Source organism: Ceratotherium simum, chromosome 7 (assembly GCF_057802395.1).
Source record: "Ceratotherium simum simum isolate JZ-2026a chromosome 7, ASM5780239v1, whole genome shotgun sequence".
In the NCBI taxonomy this organism is placed as follows: Eukaryota; Metazoa; Chordata; class Mammalia; order Perissodactyla; family Rhinocerotidae; genus Ceratotherium; species Ceratotherium simum.
This window is the reverse complement of record NC_141906.1, coordinates 39749847-39769715: the sequence shown is the minus strand read 5'-3', so window position 1 is coordinate 39769715 and position 19869 is coordinate 39749847. Positions and strand designations below refer to the sequence as shown.

At 40.2% G+C, this 19869-nt stretch overlaps 1 protein-coding gene across 2 annotated transcripts in view; it reads left to right on the top strand.

Annotated features, from left to right (window-relative positions):
- The window catches only part of DLG2 (discs large MAGUK scaffold protein 2), a 1864788-nt gene that overhangs the window by 923884 nt on the left and 921035 nt on the right, over positions 1–19869 (top strand). Inside the window, exon 6 of one of the 2 annotated variants that reach the window (XM_087433531.1) lies at positions 18078–18239. In XM_087433531.1, coding sequence (XP_087289657.1) covers positions 18078–18239 — 162 coding nt within the window. The remainder of the gene's footprint in view (positions 1–18077; positions 18240–19869) is intronic. The other variant, XM_087433533.1, reaches the window with a different exon arrangement.

The window sequence follows — 19869 nt, the reverse complement described above, 5'->3', positions numbered from 1 at the left end:
ACTGTACATACATATCACATAGTGTTTATCCATTCTTCTCTTAATGGACATTTGGGTTGCTTCTACCTTTTTGCTATTGTGAATAATGCTACTGTGAGCATGAGTGTGCAAATATCTCTTTGAGACTCTGCTTTCAATTCTTTTGGATATATACCCAGAAGTGAGATTGCTGGATAATATAGTAGTTCTATTTTAAGTTTTTTGAGGAATCTCCATACCACTTTTCTGTAATGGTTGTACCATTTTACAATCCTACCAACAGTGCAACAGTGGACTTTTAAAAATATAAGTCAGATCACATCACTTTCCTGTTGAAATCTATTGTTTGTTTCCCCCTTTTTTCAGGATGGGGACCTCAATCCTTTCCGAGACCTATGGGGCCCTGTGTGGTCTGGCCCCAGGTTACTTTCCTGCCTCATATTGCACTTCACTCACCCCTCTGCAGAAAACTGTCTGTTCCTAGAACCCACCAAGCTCTTTCCCAACTCAGAGCCTTTATGGTTGTTCTTCTTTTCAACTGGAATGCAGTCTGCCCAACTCTTTACAAGGAAATTCTTTCATTCTTCAGGTTCACCTTTTACAACATTATTTTAGAAAGTGTCCCCTGACCTCCTCTATTGAATGAGGTTACTTCTTTGTGCTCTTTTGGACCACCTTCTCATTTCCTTGACAATCTAGAATTATTTCATTTATTTGTTAATTGTATTTTGTCTGTCACCTCTACTTTAGACGAGAAGCTCCATAAGAGAAATAATTTTGTCTGTCTTGTTCATTATTGAATCTCAGCAGCTAGTACACCGAGTAAGCCTACAGATTATTCTGCGCTCAAAGTTTAACAAGTCCTATCCAAATTAAAGAAGAGGTAACTATTTTTAGGCCAAAGAGTAGCGTGTTTGAAAAGCTTCCCTATGATTGTTAGTTTTTCGTATAACGGTAATACCTTTACTGAATAGATACAAGGAAGAAGAATAAAATAAAACACACAAAACCAGAAATGCAGCTGGGAGCTGAATGGACCAAGCAGGTCCAAATAGAGGCTCTTAGAGCTGTTTTTTATGAGGAATAGGGAATGTGCACAAGATGACTTCTATTAGCCTTGCCAAGTCTACTAGTATATGAAAGTGCAAGCCATACAACAATCTAATAATTCAGACCCTGGTCTCATAGATGATAAATTTATCGATTATCTTTCAGATTTTGAATTCACTATTTATCCCAAGCAATTCATTCTTCAAAGTTCCCTGAAATATTAGTTCTATGTTGCGAGTCTTAAGGAGAGAGTGACAAGCTTATTTATATTGTAATATGTAAATGATGATATCCTTTTGATAATAGTTCTATGGTCCAAAATAAATTTAATTACAATCTAACACAACTATTTAAGGTTCTGTACCAAATCCTCTGGAAGAAACAAATGTTAAGAACCTGTCTTCAAGCATTATAATATCTTAAGAGAAAATATGCTCTATTATCAGTCCTCCCTGACTTTGAACCTGCTGTTCCTTCGCCAATATCCTTGCTCCCTCTTTGCCTAGTGCCTTTTCATTCTGTAAGAGAAATGAGAGGTGTCTTATTCTCCAGGAAACTTTCCTTTAGTGCCCCCAATGCTAGGTTAAGTGCACCCCCATGGGAACCTGTCTATCTATACTTTAATGCAGTATTTCATCAATTCAAAGGTGTACTTTTTAATATTTAGCATCTCTGAAATCAGGATGTTTCTTATCAATGAAATCTTAGGTTGATTAAATATGTTAGTCTCAGCTACCGCAAAGGGAGCTCAGTGTGGGCTGGGACTGTGTTTTGTCTCTCTAAATATTATCAGTGTCTATTACAGTCCCGCAGTAACTCATTGTAAGTGCTTAATGAAAGGACAGATGGATGGAAAAAACTACAAACTCATTGATGGACAATATCATTGTGAGAGCAGCACAAAGTGAAGACACAGAGAGATCATATCTTTTGGCGAAAGATCAGGGGAGACTGTGGAAAAGGTGACATTTGAACAGAACTTCAAAAAAAGAGCAAGAAAGGGGCCAGCCCTGGTTAACTAGTGGTTAAGTTCACGTGGTCCGCTTCAGTGGCCTGAGGTTCAGGAGTTTGAATCCCAGGTGTGGACCTACATGCTGCTCATCAAGCCACGCTGTGGCAGCATCCCACGTACAAAATAGAGGAAGATGGGCACAGATGTTAGCTCAGGGCTAATCTTCCTCAGCAAAAAGAGAAAGGTTGGCAACAGATGTTAGCTCAGGGCCAATCTTCCTCACCAAAAATAAAAAAAAGCAAGATATTCTCCACCTGTGATTGAAGGAGCGTCATTCAAGGCAGAAAAATGAGCACAAAACAGGATAGTGCAAAAGATGAGTGAGACCTCAGAAAAAAGTCACTTGGCTAGTTTGAAGGGAATGTAAACAGGTAAAGAAGCACAGTAAGAGGTAGGACTTTAGAGAGAGATTGGAAGTGGCATGAATACCATGCCAAAGTGTCCATGTTGTATTCCAGAGCAGTAGTGAACTACTGAAGGGCTTTAAAGGGGTGAGGGATGTGGCCAAAGTTGTACTTAAAGATGTATCTGAGGGTAATTTGTTGAATGAGTTGGTTGGTGGAGAGAAAGCAGATAAGAAGACTAGTTACTAGCTGGCTATTATTCATTGAACAAACATTTATTCAGCACCTATTGAACACCTGGCACAAGTGCTATAGCAATAAACAAGACTTAATTCTTGCATTCAAAGATCTTATGGTCTATAAAGGTAAACATTCAAATAAACAGGCGAAAATTATAAAATAAAAAGTGTTCTGTGTGTGCACAGGTTGCTATGAGTCCTGATCCCAGTCTGGGGTTGGACACAGATGACAGGGGAAGTGGATCAATCAGGGAGGTTCCTGGGAGGAGGTATCATCTTAGCTGAGCCCTGAAGGTGAAGAGATGGCAAAAGGCATCTGAAATGTAGCAAGTGCAAAGTCCCAGGGGTGATATATTACTCTTGCCTTGAATTGGAAATAATTCAGAATGATGGCATGATAGGTTGTGGGGGGATGGTGTGGGAAAAGATGGAGAGGTAGGGAAAGGAAGGTTGGTGTGTTGGGGTAGGGAGAGACAAGAATGTGGTTGGAAAGGGTAGTAGGAGGCAAGTGCAATATTCTGGGGAGAGGAAACAAGGGCCTGATCAGGAAAATGGGAAATAGAAATGAAAAAAAAAAAAAAAAAGAACAAGAGTCTCTACTGAGGTAGAATCCATTTAACTTATATTAGACTCAATCTCTTGGCAAAATGTACTGAATCACTCCTATGTGCCAGAGGAGTCCTGAGATGGCTACAGTATAGCATCACTACCTTTATCAAAGAACTTGCAGTCTAATCTGAAATCATTTTGGCCTTGACTCTGATATTAAGTAAATGTCACTTTCTACCAACTGAGTTGGGTTGGCCCTCCTCTGGAAGTCATGAGAAGGGAAAGATGCTGAAGGATTATCTTCATCTGTGTAGTTTTGTATTTGGGTGAGCAGGGAAATGACAGCATCATTAACTGGGTTATTTCTATTTATACTTTCTCTCAGTTGTATTCTATGGCCCAGCAAGGATAGAGGGAAGCTTGTAGACCTTGACTTTTAAACCAAAAGACCAAAGTATCTACCAAACTCAGAAGAAACACCTGAGTCAAAGTATAAGAAATGCACACTACCTGAGAGACGGTAGAGTGCAGGATTAAAGGTAGCAATTATGAGGATAGTGAAGTATGAATCTTAGCTTCTCCACCAGTTGTGTGAACAAGTTACTTAATTTCTCTCTTCTTGTAATTTCTCATCTGTAAAATGAGGGAAATAAAATAGTAATTAATTCATAAGTTTGTTATAAGGATAAAATAAATTAATGCTTGTAAATCATCAGTACATATGCATGCCATGTCGTAGGCACTCATCTAAAAGGTAACGCTGTCAGTTCCCAGCAACAAAAAACTGAGAAAACTTTCTAGGTTTTCTTGATTTGGGGCTTACATCTTAAGTTTGTAGTAAGGACAGAATAGCATTCTATAATTGTGCATTCAATTGAATATTCAAATTCCCGGAGTAAATATAAAAATGCCTTCCCCAAAGAACTATATCTTATTTGGAGATTAAACCACCACAAGTAAGCATAGATTATGAAGTAACTTTATTTGATGAAATATTAATATTTTTATCACAGTATCTGGTTGCCAAATAATCCTCTTTGATTGGGACCCACTGCTAATGAGGCCAGAGTCAAGGCCGTGCCTTCTGTCTTGATCTTTCACCTGTCCCGTGTTCCAGTGTTACTGAGGCCAGCTTATCATGAGGGGCTCTGGGACACAGGCAGCTGAATAAGAACATCTAGATGGATCAAGCCCATTTAGACCACCACCAGAGACAATTTAGAGCAGTTGCCCACTTGGACCACCTGGTGTCTTTCCATGGAGAGTACAGCTGTTCACGCCTGCTGCTGGGTAAAGGAAGCCTGTTGAGAAAAGAGAATTCAGACAAAGAGCTATTACCTAATGCAACTAGAATTTAAGCCTTAAGATGTCGTAAATTTTTACCTTTTTTTCTTTTTTTTTTTAATACTATATTCCTAGCACTTAAAATTTAGTGATTAGTACATGGCATGCTCAATAAATATTTTATTGGATGAATGGATGATGATGCTTCTTGTTAGGAGGGGATTTTACTCTCTATAGTGTCACAGAGGAAGCACAGGCCAACAGGCTGCCCAGGAAAACTCAGGAGTGGGCACACAGCCAGCCAGAAAGAATCCAGGAGGTGTTCTAGGTTCAGGTGGGCAAGTGATCTAGTCTTGGAAAGTCAGATATGGATGGAATGGTTGGGCTGGTGCCAATTCCACAGCAGGTTCTGAGGTCCAGAAGCTAAATGGGCAAGAAGAATAGCTCGAGTGAGCAGTGGTGGCAAGTTACCTCCTGTGTCTGAGACTGTTTCCTCTCTGCCTGCTGGACATCACAGGCAGGAGAGGCCAGGAGCCTTGGCCCAGATGCAGGCAGGTGTAAAGAGGGTAAGATGGCGTCACATAAAGAAAAGAAACTGAATCTTAGAGCCGTGGAGGGAAAGCCTTCACAACTCAGTCTACCTTCTTCAGAAGCTTTGTACTGATCCGAAAAGATGCTACAAGGCTTGTGACAGCATGGAGGAAGCCAGCTCCCTATAATAGTGGTAAGGCTGAGTTGAGTATGTGCATGCATGCAGGTGTGTGTGTGTGTGTGTGTGTGTGTGTGTGTGTGTGTGTGTTGTGACCCTTCTGACAATACTTGGAAAGATGAGTATATGACACTGACACAGAAATAGGAAAAGGCTTAGATTTCCTAAGCATCTATCAGGAGTCAGGCATTATGCCAAACATTTATGCGTATTATTTCATCAATTTGCCAAAGCAACACTGTTATATGTATTATTAGCTCAATGTTACAAATGAGGAATCTGAGTTTTAGAGAGCTTCCTACTTGCCTGAAGTTGCACTGCTAATTAGTGTCAGGAACAGAATTTAAACTCAGGAAACTGCGGTGCAGGGAATTTGCGTCACTTGACTAAGCATTCTGCTGAGAAAAACATTTCGTCTTTTCTGGGCACCAGGCACACTGAGCAGAACATGCTTCTAGCCTTCAGCAGTGAATGACTGTCACTCATAGAAGCTGCAACAGTTGCACAGCTGGTGGATTGAGTCAGGCAGCTACTGCCCACAGATCTTACTGCTCTCCCTTAAATCCGGCGGCAATTATCTCTGGAGAATTACTCAGACAGTATTTGAAGTTGTGCTTCAAGTGGACAAACTAATTGTCAAATTTGTTCCCAAATCATTACTTTGATTTCTTGGTAACAAAGCAATTTGACTTCAAACTCTCTTCCTCCCCAGCAAATTCCTTCCCAGCTCTCCGCTCCTTCGTCAGCTGGCAATCATCCTTGTATCCTTCAGCCAGCTCTCAAAGTTAACTCAGCTAAACTCAGATAAGCCTTTTCCAGTGCTGGAGAATTCCCCTCACCACAAAGGTTACAGCCCACCATGAAAAAGTAAATACTTGATCATGTCTTACATATTCTATCTTGTTAATTATTTTTATTCTCCAAGTAATACATTAGCTCAAAAAATGAAATTAATAATCACTCAGAGATAACCACTATCGAAATAGTGTGTCTTCTTTCAGACCTCTTTCCTGCCTTGAATATACTTTAGTATATTTTATTGTGCATATCAATGTTGGTACACTTGTCTTTGTGTCCAGCTGCTGGCCAGGGGTTTAGAGAGTCTGGGGTAAGATTACTTGATAGCCTCATTTATATGTTGTGCTTCCTTCACTGCTCTGACTCAGAGCTGGCAAAGTAGGAGAAAGGAGGGAACTCACTCAGTTCCCTGCTTGTGTATCGCAGTTTTTCCGCCTCTCAACACATTGCTCCAGAAAATCACAAGCCAACACTCCTTCCCAGGTGACTCATGCCCAAAACTTGAATGATTCTCCCCAAAAGAACCCCACTTCATTACCTATACTACACACTGAATCAGTTTTTCATTTTATTACTGAAAATCTTACAGGGTGCTATTCAATAAGCAGATCTCCTGTAGAATCCAGACAGGTTTCTTGAGTACATGCTACTTTCAGGATATGCTAGGTGTTGGGGGTGGTACACAAAAGTTCAAGGAACTGACAGCTCCACTGGGTGTAGTTCAGTTTGGAAACATTTATTGAGCACCTACAGGGTCCCAGGCAGAATGTTTGCTGCTGGTGATACAGTAATGAATCAAGAAGTCTTTTTTGTTCCCAGGAGAAAAGCAGATACATACACACTTTATAAAAAGAGGGATTCTCAGGGTGTCAGTGAGGAGAGCACAGAAAAAAAAACCCTTAGCCAAACCTGGGTGTCCAGGGAGAGCATCTGGGAAGAAATCATACATGAGTTAAGTTTTAAGCAATAGCCAGGTGAAAGACAGTTGGGGAGGTTATTAGAGGTGAAGAAGATATCAAGAACAAAGGGTAGGGAGAAGGTGGATCTTTCTTGTCCACTGTTTGTATCTCCAGCACTTAGAATGTCTGGTACATAGTAGGTGCTCAATAAATTCTTATTTTTTTAATTAACTATAGTCACCATGCTGTACATTGCATCCCCATGACTTATTTATTTTATAATTGGAAGTAAATTCTTGTTGAGTGAAAAAATTGGGAGGAGAGAGGAGTAGCAGGAGCTGGAATGGTCATATTAGGCCGAGTTGAGTGGAGATAGTTTGGGAGAGCCTGGAAGGTTTTCAAGCATTGACGATGGCATAAAGGAAGGCCGAAGAGTGCTTTTTGCTGCAGATGGGAACACAGAGATATGTGTAGTAGAGTAGTGAGAAAAGCTGTAATTGTGTGCTTTGAAGAAATTGAGTGCAAAAAAAAGCAAAAAAACTGATTTTTTCCTTCAGTTAGTTATTTTTTATTTTTCCAAAATCTTTTATAATCAAGTAAAAAAATCTAATGTTACAATAATCATGGCTGATATTAAGTGACTACTTACGAGGTCCTAGATACTCTGCTAAGTGCCTTCCATGCATTATCTCCCTTGACTTTCTCAAAAATTCTGTGAGGTAAGTACTAGTCCCATTTTACAGATAAGAATATCAAGTCACAGAGTTTGATAAGTTGCCCAAGGTCATGTAGTACATGATAGAACTGGGAAGATCCGGGCAGTCTCTGCGGAACCTGCACGCTTAGCCACTACTCTATAACTGAGGTTTTAGAAAGTTATTCTGCTATGATGGCCTAAGGAGAGGAAACAAGGTAGACACATTTAGAGCCTACAAACGACCAATCACATTTGTTTCCATTCTGCTGGCAACATTAATGGTCTAAAGGGTTTACTTTTGGGGACCACTTTTTTGGATGATAGACCTGCAGAGTGCAAAGAACTTGACAGTTCCAGAAAGGAGAGCATTAACGTTGGTCAAGCAGCTACTTTGTGCCAGGAACACAGTGTCACATTCAGTGCTCATATTTCTATGAGGTAGATCCTGTAATTTTCAGCTTATAGCTTCAGTCAACTGAAGCTCGGAGATAACCAGCAACTTAACAAATATCTCAGCTGGCGAGTGGCATAAGCAATTTGAACCTATCTTGCTAATTCCAGAATTGATGCACATTCTACTATATTGGGCTGCCTCTTGGAGGAGTTAGCTAGCTATGTTGGTTTCAAAACCGGTTTTACCATTTGTTTAACACTTTGAGACTCTTTAATCCTCTGCTTTCTCATTTGGAAATCAGAAAGATAATCCTTCTTTTTCCAATTCTTGAGAAAATTACTTGAGACAGTGTTTCTGAAAGTGCTTTGTAAATTGTAAATAGCAACCTGAATGTGTGGCGTCTTATACAAATTCATTTTATGATTCCACACCCGTTATTTTCCCAGATCCTAGATCTGTGGTCCCATTCTGACTTTCTCAGAGAGCTTGAGGGTGTCTAATCATACAATTACCTCTCCTGGGTGATCCTGGCCTCCTCTGGGTTTTGAGCCTTGCTCAGAGTTTTAGGAGAGAAAGCTTGCATTTCCTACCAAGTTACATTTCCAGCATCTTCAGTGAACAGGTGGAGGGCAGCACTGAGCTAGAGTAAGTTCCCTTATGATTATTTAAATCATCAGTTCTTTAAAAAGGATCTTCGGATCCGTTAAATATTCATGAAAGCATCCTTCTTGGCAGCTCCTCCATTGTAGGTAATTACAGAGGGTTTAAAATATCTGGCGTTGCTTGGAAGCACACAAAGCTCTGTCAGCTGCAAGCAGACAGCTGATTTGTAATTTAATTAACATCCTGGCTCATCCTGTTCTTTGTGGCAAAAAGCGGGAAAGTATTTCCTTTCATTTGTGAGTTTTGTTTGAAAAAACTCAAATGGAGCACCTGGGAGAGCTTTTCATTTCTCACATCAGCCCTGTTACTTACATCCTGCTCCAATCCTCAAAAAATTCCTCTCTCAAGTGTCCTTTGGGCCAGCTATATCGCTGATTGAGGGTCATTTTTTTTTTTTAAATGGTAACTTTCACTTGGTGAAGATCTGTGTGTAATCAACGATCAGTGAACTTCGACCCATTTTTATTAGCTTTTTGAGCAATGGATTTTGAAGAGATTTGGCCAGAGATGACTTATTTATTCAATGAACATTGACTGAGAACCTACTATGTGGCAGGCACTAGAGGTCAGCAGGGAACCAAGCAGGCAGGGTGCCTGACCCCGTGGAGGTTTCAGTCCAGTGGGAGAGGCAAACATTAAGCAAATACTTAGAGAAACAAATGTAAAATAAAAATGTGATGAGTTTTATGAAAAATAAGTACAGGTTTCCCTGAAATCCTGTGAGGCAGGGAGTGATGTGGTAGTAAGAGGAGAAGCCCCTAATCTGGAAGTCAGGAGGCCTCCTTGAGGAAGCAAAGGTGAACATTTTGTATGGTCTGTCTTGTCCTTCCTCCTCCTATTTTCCTCCTATCTACACCTTCTCCCCCAGATTTGCAATGTACATGTAACTGTTCTAGAAGAATGGATCGGGAGAGTGGGCTTAGAGGATGGAAAAGGGAAAGAGAACTCTGCTCCAGCCAAAATGTCATTCAGAGAATTTATTTTAAATCAAAGAAATGAGTATCTTTGATCTTCTCTTTTTTCCTTCTTTTACCCATGTTCTGCCTCCAGAGAGGGAGGCAGTGAGTTGGAGAGAGGACGCAGTAGGTGTGGTAATGGGAATGGGTAACAGGTCACAGGCTAAGACATCATGGAAAAAGGAAGGAGCTGGAAAAGATAGCCGGCTGGCTACCTACTGCACAAGCCTCTAGTAAATAAAATTTCTGAAAAGAAATATTAAAGTGTTTTAACAAAATATTTTCCTCAAAATAAGATGGTAGCTGTCAGGGCCTGGATGAGAATACCCAATTGTGGAAGTTAAACTTATAATCTTGAGAGGAAGTGAAAACCCTCCATTTCCATGTAGTTCATTTTTCGAGACTGCTTTCGTCATTCTTTTGGCTTTCTCATCTTTTTGAGCTGCATTCACTTCTTTCTTAGGAATCATCAATCTCTTTGCAAGTCTGTTATTTGTTTAATGTTCTTACTGACTTCATGCTTCTCCTAAAATACGTGCTTCTTTTCTGCCAAAGAACGTTTTTAAAAGTAAGAGGCTTCCTTCCAGCGTCAGCATTCAGTCTAGTGGGTCTATTGGACACACGCTATTTGGCTGTTGTTCTGGCCTGATCACTCTGTGGGAGACAAAGATAGATGGGAGGTTCCTGCCCTCAAAGAACTTAGATGACAGAGGGGAGATAAGATGACACAGAGAATGCTATTTGGCATTATACTTAACAGAAGCAGTGGAAAGAACAGGTTTTGAGCGTTTCCTAAATGTTAGGCTTTGGGTAAGAAACTGTAATCATTCCTTAATTTGGTACCTGCTTCATCATGTTGCTATAAACTTCAATGTGATACTTTCTACAATATGCATAGAGAGGTGTTCATGGATGGTGCTCACTAACTGTTACGTATTCTAGCATTACTTACCTTTAAGAGCACACAAACATGTTCTGGCTCTCCCTGAGATTGATTCCTTTCTCTCGCTCTTTCTCTCTTCAGAAGGCTGCCAATTCCTGCTGCGAGGGGAAAGCAGAGCACTTTTTATGCAGAAACATAGATAGACCCAGATTTTTATTTATGAGGCCTTGAAACATTTGTGACTTCTCCCTCAGTTATAGCACACTCTGCCAGTGCAGCACCATCTTCCAAACTGTGCAGGAGAAGCTTCCAAACTGTTCAGGCTCCTGTGTTGGAATTCTGGGTAACAGGATGGTTCTGAGTCACACAGGCATCAGCAGAATGTAGTGAGCAGAATCTGGTCAGACTTCCTTGCCTTTGTCCAACCGTATGGGGGGCCCTGTGGTAGAAAAGGAGTGTGAGTATGATTGCATGTGGGTCCAGCTGGAAGGGTCAGCTTTTTGATCAGGTATATTGTATTATTGCTCAGACTATTTAAGTTTAGTTTGGTTAAAATCACATTTATTGGTCTCTTACTATATGTCAGCCGTCAGCGGGGCACTGGAGATTCAGAGAGGAATACGGCTCCATGTCTGCTTGTGAGGCACTTGTGGGCTGGTAGGAGAGATGGGCACATGGACAGGTCATTGCAGTATAGAGTTCTTATTCAGTGACAGAAATCTGTGCGGAATACTATGGGAGCATAAAGGAAAGACATTCTTTCAACCTTAGCAGTCAGAGAATGCTTCCAAGAGGAGGTGACACTCAATCTAATTATCAAGGACCTGAAAAAGTTTGCCTGATGAAAGAATCCAGGAGTGGGGAGCTAAGCTTCAGAAGTGGGGAGGGGATAGGATTCCAGAAGTCAGGGACAAAATGAGCTGAGAAGGGGATGTGAATAGTACATCAGTCTTCCCTGTCTTGGGCACATCTTCTGCCTCACTCTTATTAGGGCTGAGAGAGAAAATATAAACTGTTTACAAAAGTTCTTTTGCTCCAGAGTTCCCTCCAATGGACCAAGCTGAGGAAAGGAAAAGAGGAATGCACAGATTTCAAAACAGAGGCCTTCCGCAAATGGCCCTCCTTTTACAGGCAATACAGAAACCCTCAAAGATGCACAGAATGGCATCACTACCTAATGGAAGAGCCCTAGAATGAGAGACGACTCAGAATTACCCAGAAAATTAGAGCTGATTCTTAAATCAGAGTGTGATCTCTGCAAAGTTGTTTAATCTCCCTTGTTAGATGACTCTTGAAGATTTCCTAAGAATTATATTTCCTGACAATGAAGATGGTCTCTTCAGATCTTTGAGTCCTAACCAGTTTAGAAGAATATTTAAGTACTCTAGCTCTAGGGTCAGACTAACGTGTGTGAATCCTCATTTGCCACTCACCAGGTATGTAAGCTTGGAAAAAATGCTTAACTATCCAAGCCTCGGATTAGGAGAATAACATCTATCTCTCAGGTATGATGATGCGTATAAAGCATTTAGCATAGTTCCTGGCACATTAACTGTAACTACTATTATTATTGGTTTTAATATTGGCATTAGTGTTAAGATTAGTGTTTCTGTTAATATCAGCATTAGTGTTAATGTAAATGTTAATCTTAGTATTACAAATAAAAAAATCATTTTTTGTCCTGCCAAAGTTGAGTCTAAGCAGAGAGATTCTGCTATGCCATATCAGGGTATTCCTTTGGAGGCTTGCATTTCAGTTAAATATGGTACTTCTTACCAGTTCTTGTCATCTCTTGCAAAAAACTGGAAGGAAAAAAAGAGAGGAATATCCGGCTGGCCCCAGGAAGACTCTTGTTTAGGTCCAAGGTCTCTTGGATGGTTCCCTAGTGTCCATAATAAATAGCAATCTGCCTTTCAGCCTTGTCTCCTGCCACATTCTACCTCACATCCTAAATTCCATCCAAATCTTACATCAGATTCACCAGAAGCAGACCTAAAATAGGGATTAGCGTGCACATGATTTATGGAAGCTAGTTCCCAAGAGAAACCCTTAAGGGAGTAAGGGAAGCAACAAGGAGTTCTGTAAGAATGTAGGTCCACGAGTGGTCTAGCTTCAGGTTGATCTCATCAGGTGCTTTGGAGTGTAATTTACATCACAGAGTTTGTTTCACTTTGAGGTGTGGGAGTTGGAGGGTTCCAGTATAACTCCCAGGTACATCTAAGTGAAGATTACCCAAGGGCAATATTCCTGAGAAGTTTGCAGACATAGGCCTTGAATGTATAAAAGGGATTGCCATGGATTTGGGTGCAGGGGGGCAATAGCATCTATTACAATCCACTTTAAGATCTCACCATTCCCTCAAAACATTATCCCTTCCTATCACTCATCTCCTTTACATATGTTGTTGCCTTTGCTTAGAATACATCTGACCTCTTTCTATCATCATTCTAGATCCTGTTTCAAATTGGGAACCTTCAGACAGAGTTGATGATGACCCATTTTTGCTCCCACAGAACTCAGTTTATACTTACAGTCGTTATCACTATGTATCATGACTTGGCTGCACATATGTATAACTCACTTAATAATTTATGGTCTTCTCAAGATCAAGAACTGGTTCTTGGGCAAGCCCTGGTGGCCTAGTGGTTAAGTTCGGCACACTCTGCTTTGGCAACCTGGGTTCAGTTCCCGAGCGTGGACCTACACCACTTGTCTTTCAGTGGCCATGCTGTGGTGGTGGCTCACATACGAAAAAAAAGGAGGAAGATGGGCAGCGGATGTTAGCTCAGAGCAAATCTTGCTCAGCAAAAAACATAACCTGGTTCTTATTCAGTTTATATTCTTAGCATATATTACTACTGCAAGGCATGATGAGGAGAGAGTATATAACACTTAAAAATCTGATATCCTGTAAGATTCTGTCAAGCAAATGATGCAGTTGTCTTTTTTGTTTGAACTTGAGTTCATAATGTTCTACAACTAAAGAGATTGTATCCAGCAGCCAAAATAACTTTGTAGGTTGAGAAACTGTTATCCATTTGTTCAATTGTCATTCATAACTTTATTCAACAAATATTTATGGAACATATGTGCCAGACACTTGGCTAAGGATTGGAGATATGAGGATAAGCAAGATCCAAATGGTCTCAGTCCTCGCAGAATCTTATAGTTCAGTATAAAAACACAAAAAAATACACAACCATATAGCATGATAAAATTTGTGATTGGGGGAGTATAGGGAGCTATGGGAACACTCACAAAATCTCATACTTGCAGTTCACAAAAGCTTCCCAGAAAAGGTAATGTCAAATTTGAGGCCTAAAAGATCAAAGAATGTTAAAATTGTTGCTAATAAAATATTAATTGGGCATCAAGATTGACTTTAAAGTCTAATTTAAGGCCTTATTGGTTTTTAAAATGGTTCTTAAATTTATGAAAATAATCAATTTAAAATAAATTCTTTGAGGGTCGGCCCCGTGGCTTAGTGGTTAAGTGCACGCGCTCCGCTGCTGGCGGCCCGGGTTAGGATCCCAGGCGCACACCAACGCACCGCTTCTCCGGCCATGCCTTGGCCATGTCCCGCATACAGCAACTAGAAGGATGTGCAGCTATGACATACAACTATCTACTGGGGCTTTGGGGGGAAAAAATAAATAAATAAAATCTTTAAAAAATAAAATAAAATAAAAGTTCTTTGAGGGGTTGGCCCAGTGGCTTAGTAGTTAAGTTCATGTGCTCCACTTCGGCTGCCCAGGGTTTGTGGGTGAGGATCCCAGGCGCGGACCTGTGCACTGCTTATCAAGCCATACTGTAGCAGGCATCCTACATATAAAGTGGAGGAAGATGGTCATGGATGTTAGCCCTGGGCCAATCTTCCTCAGCAAAAAGAGGAGGATTGGCAACAGGTGTTAGCTCAGGGCTAATCTTCCTCACAAAAAAAAAAATAATATAAAAAGTTCTTTGTGACATCACATACGTTCAACTAAGTCTATTATTTGTGTTCTGATAGTTATTTATCCAAACAGTTCATCAGGATGTATATTTTTATGAATGAAATCTTTCTCTAAACCAGCTGAATCCTACTGTAGGAATCCTTGAGGAGCCACAATAATCATTTTAACTTTGAAAAATTTTACTTTTAGTGCCCTGGATCTTTATGTTTCAGAACACAAGCATTTCCTGACTGTCATGAGTGACATGAATATGGCTTTACATATGTTAAATTTTAAAAAGCTTAAAAAATTCTTCAAAAAACTAAAAATGGAATTACCATATGATCCAGCAATTCCACTTCTGGGTATCTATCCAAAATAATTGAAAGCAGAGTTCTGAAGAGATACTTGTACACCCATGTTCATAGCAGCATTATTCACAATATCAAAAGGGTGGAAGCAACCGAAATTTGCATTGACAGATGAATGGATAAACAAAATGCAGTATATATACATATACATGTATATATACATGTATACATATATATATATGTATATATATATATATACATGTATATATATACACACACACATACGCAATGGAATGTTATTTAGCCTTAAAAAGTAAGAAAATTCTGACACACACTACAACATGAATGAACCTTGAGGACGCTATGCTAAGTGAAATAAGCCAGTCATAAAAAGACAAATACTGTATGATTCCACTTATATGAGGTATCTAGAGTAGTCAAACTCATAGAAATAGAAAGAAGAATGGTAGTGCCAGGGGCTTGGGGAGGGGAAAATGGGGAGTTGTTTAATGGGTATAGAGTTTCAGTTTTGCAAGATGAAAAAGTTCTGGATATTAGTTACACATCATTGTGAATATACTTAATACTACTGAGCTGTACACTTAAAAATGGCTTAGATGGTAAATATTATGTTGTGTATATTTTTCCACAATATTTTAAAAAGCTCTATAATACTGGATGTAATGATTTGTTTATATCTATTTATTCCACAATCCTGAGGTGGGAGTTGTGAGATAAAAGAGTGCAGAAGTAATGGGGAGTCAGCTCATGTAGTGGTGTTGGGTGGTGGCTTATGGCAGGGTAAGGAAGTTTGAGCTCTCTCCTGTGGACAGTGGGAGCCATTGGAGGGTTTTAAAGAGAAGAACTTTGTCCGTTTGTGATTCACAAAGCCCGCTGGTGCAGTGTAGAGAACGGACAGGAAGAGGGCAATCTCAGCAGCAGTCTGGCCAGTCCAGAGGCTCTTGCTGTGGCCCAGCTGAGAGCTGATGAGAACCTGAATGTGGGCAGTGGTTGGTAGTGGGGGAGGATGGAATAGACTCAAGAGTTACTTAAGATATAAATTAGAAAGACTCAGTGATTTATTAAATTGGCAGATGGTGGAGGGCGAAAGAGAGGATGGAGTCTGACTGACTCCCACTTTTCTGGCTCGGGTGGCTGGATAGATGGTAGTGCATCCCTGAGAGAATTAAAGAGGGGGAGGAGATGTGGAGGGCAGATGGGCTGAAAGCCAGAGACACTGAAATTGGCATAGGTATGACATTATTCCACTCCCAGTGAACACGTAACTGATCAAGAATAAATGTTAAACTCAGCCCATGTTTCTGAGGCAGATTACCCTGCTAAATTATTCATAGGTTTAGGAAAACAGAAGTATGGTATTCTGCAGTTCACAGGAATGCTCTAACCCCATTTTGTTGTGTATTCTCAGTGATGTGTTTTCTACCAAGCTGCTGATTCAGTTATCAGACTTGGGCTTCATCTCCTATGGGAGTGGAGGAGGGGCTGATGATAGTAGAAGGAGGATTCAGACGCAAATTATGTGGACAGGGTCCCAACTCTGATGCCCACTGGTTAAATGACCCTGGACAAGTCCCTTAGCTTCTCTGAGTGTTAGTTTTCTCATAAGTAAAATGGAGCATCATAGGTAAGAAGGATTTCAATGGAAGAAATAGATGAAAGTCCTTTGCAAACTGCTATCAAGATATTGTTAGCTGTAATTTTTGTTTTGAAACTAGTATTAAACTTGGAACATTGCAGAAAGCCTCCCTAGAAAATGCAAGTACTGATAATCAACTTCTGAGTAAGAATGGACAACAGATTGAATTACCAATGCTGGGTGGTTCTTCTCGTTAATGTCAGATTATGAGTCAGACTGAGAGCTGATGTCCAAGAAATCATTTTTACCTTAAAAATGAAAGAACTGTAGGCATGATTTTGTAGGAAGACATGCTGTTAGTAACCTGATGTGATAAAAATAACTGTTGGTGTTAACAATAACAGTGTACTGGGAAGAGGTAAGACATCACAGTTAAGCCTGAGACAGTGTTATGAGGATGTTTGTACCCCTGCCCCTAATACCCCTGTGCCATGCATAGGGAACAAAGGCAAAGCAAGGCAAACTAAAATTTTATTAGCTGGGTTGGAGGTGGGATGTAGAAGGTTTTCTTTTTTCTTTCCTGGGTAGGCCAACTGCCTTGAAACAATGGACTCTAATGGGACAGCTCCAGAGGAAAAGGAGTGAAAAGCAAAGAGAGACAGAAAGACAGGACAGAGATCCAGGCCAAGGTTGAAGACGGTATTCTACAGTTCACAGGAATGCTCTAACCCCATTTTGTTGTGTATTCTCAGTGATGTGTTTTCTACCAAGCTGCTGATTCAGTTATCAGACTTGGGCTTCATCTCCTATGGGAGTGGAGGAGGGGCTGATGATAGTAGAAGGAGGATTCAGACGCAAATTATGTGGACAGGGTCCCAACTCTGATGCCCACTGGTTAGATGACCCTGGACAAGGCTATACTCCCTCAGACCATTCCATGTCCTGACCCTTTTCTCTCTCTGCCAGCTTCCTTAGGTATGCTTGGAGGACTCAAAGGATGGCCTTTGTCTGAGGATGATCTTACTGTTACAGGCATATAGAAGGAAGATAGGAAAGAAAAGGGGAAAAGGGATTCCAAGAGAGGGAACTCAGACCTCTTTCCTCTCAGGAAATCATCTAAATATAGACAGACTCTTTGCCTTGATTTTTAAGTGCTTTAAAAGAAAACTCCATCCCTGGAAATTGTGCATTTTTTTTTTTTGTCCCAGAATCTGACTAACCCAAATCAACACTCTTCCTCTTTGGGTATAAAAGGAAGGGAAGAATGTCTTCCTTTTGAGGCTGATACAAATAATGTGGGTGAAAAAATTTTTCCTCATTTCCAAAGAAATTTAAACCTTTCACCTATTCTAAAGCAAAATTAAGTTTCCTAAAAGGTTTGTATCAGAATTCTGTTTTCATGCTCAACACTTTTTTCTTCTCCATCCTTGACTTAGAAGTTTATTACATACTTAGCTGCTCAGTCATTTGGAGGGTTACCTCCTCACCTACTTAGGTAGATTGTCTCAGTCTCAGTTGTTATCACACTTCTGTAGCTTATCAACAGAGATAGTACGTTGTCAGGCAAAAACAAGTCATCAGCATTGGTCAATATTGATGGTTGGTTCAGTTTTGCTTGCATTTGAGCAGGTTCGTGTTGACCATCAAAAGAGTTTGAGGCAAAGCCTGTTTGGTGAGGTCAACAATAGGTGCAGACTGTATCCTGTAAATGAAGTTAGAATTTGAAGTTCAGAACCTTTGCAAACACTAATGCTTTTTGTCTTTCTTGTCTTTTCTCCTAGAAGTATCGATATCAAGATGAGGATGCTCCACATGATCATTCCTTACCTCGACTAACCCACGAAGTAAGAGGCCCTGAACTCGTGCACGTATCAGAAAAGAACCTGTCTCAAATAGAAAATGTCCACGGATACGTCTTGCAGTCTCACATCTCTCCTCTGAAGGTCGGTTAGATTGCTCTTAGAGCTGGCGGCAGTGGTTGATCTGCGTTGCTAAGAGAGGTGTTTGTTGGCCCAATTAAATGAGGTTCTTTTGAAACACTGCAGTGGCCTGTGGTTGCCAGAGGGTCTTTCTGTGGTTTGGAGGCTCACCTGGCATTTCTGATACAGGGCAGTTGTTTTCACAGTTATTTGAATGTCTGGAAAATCCTTTTAGTTGCTGAGAATGGGCTAAGGAAAGAGCCAAGGGTGAAAAACTGAAAGAGAATAAAAGCTGACCACGTATTTAAAAAGGCCAAGAGTACATCAAGGTTTCATCCAAATGCTTTCTCTCCATCTGTATTCCTGGTCCCAGAGAAAACAAAGGAAGTAAATACAACATGATAACACTAGTAATTGCCTTACTGTCTAGACTGAAAAGGAAAATGTGTGAGTTGGCTCATCAACACCTCTATTTTATACTGTGTTTCTTTCTTTTTGGTGTCATACTTTTCTAACACTTTCTACCTTTTCTCTTTAATTTTAAAGAATTTCTTGATAAACAGTATTTTGACAAGGGACAATATAATGAGACTAAGGATTCTTTGTGCTCCTTGGCTGCAAATTACTCTGCCTTTTCCTTTGCTGATGCTGTGGGATTTTGTGCTTTGGATAAAAGCTTATGAATGTTGATTAAAGTTAAAAAAGAAAAATGGAACTAGAGTCAACGGTGTAATACAAGAGAACGGAAATGAAAAACAAAACCAAAGAAACTACCAAATAACCCCTTGACTATTGCTAAAGAAAATTTTCTTTTATTTTGTTAGCCAGAACATTCACTTCACCAGCACTTCCATATAGCTGTGTCACAATAAAAACTACAGCCACAAAGGTGGCCCTGATGCTTTCTGAGATCTTATGATACCTTCCAAAACATCAAAGAAAGGCTAAATTATGTTTACTATAGTTCCAAAATTTGATGCATTTTAAATACCCTGGCATCCTAAAAATGTATTATCAAATAAATTAGCTATGTTACCACCAATTAATTAAAATATTAGGCTAATTGTCAAATTCTAGTAAATATTTTGTAATATGTAAAAATATGTAAATATTATGCCTTTGGAATTCATTGTTCAGTTCTTCCCAGAGTCTCTGGAAATCGTTGAATGACTGATGGAAATGGGTGTATTTAACCTGGAGAAGAAAAGATTAAGGGTTGGAGGATAGGGGATTTACCTTCTCACACCTCAAGGGCTGTCATGCGGAAAACAGGATGTTGGTGTCACCCAGAGGGCAGAAGCAGGACCACTGTGCATAATTAACGGGAATGTATGTTTGGGATCATTATAAGACCACAACTCCTGACTGTTAGAGCTACCTCAAAAAAGGTGTAGACTACATGAAGCAGGAGTTCCCTGTCCCTAGAAATCTCCCAGGCCTGGATGACGGCCTGGCAGTGGTATTGTAAAAAAGCCTCCTTCAGCAGGAGGGTGCAGAGAATTGTCTCTGAGGTCCAGTCTAACTCTAGGAATCAATGATTCTGTTCTGTGGTCAGATGAATACCTTCCTTGTTTAAGGACTCTCATCTTTGCACACAAACGCTCATTCTTACTCTGCGTGCTGGCCAGTATAAATCGAGACAGGGCAGAGCTGG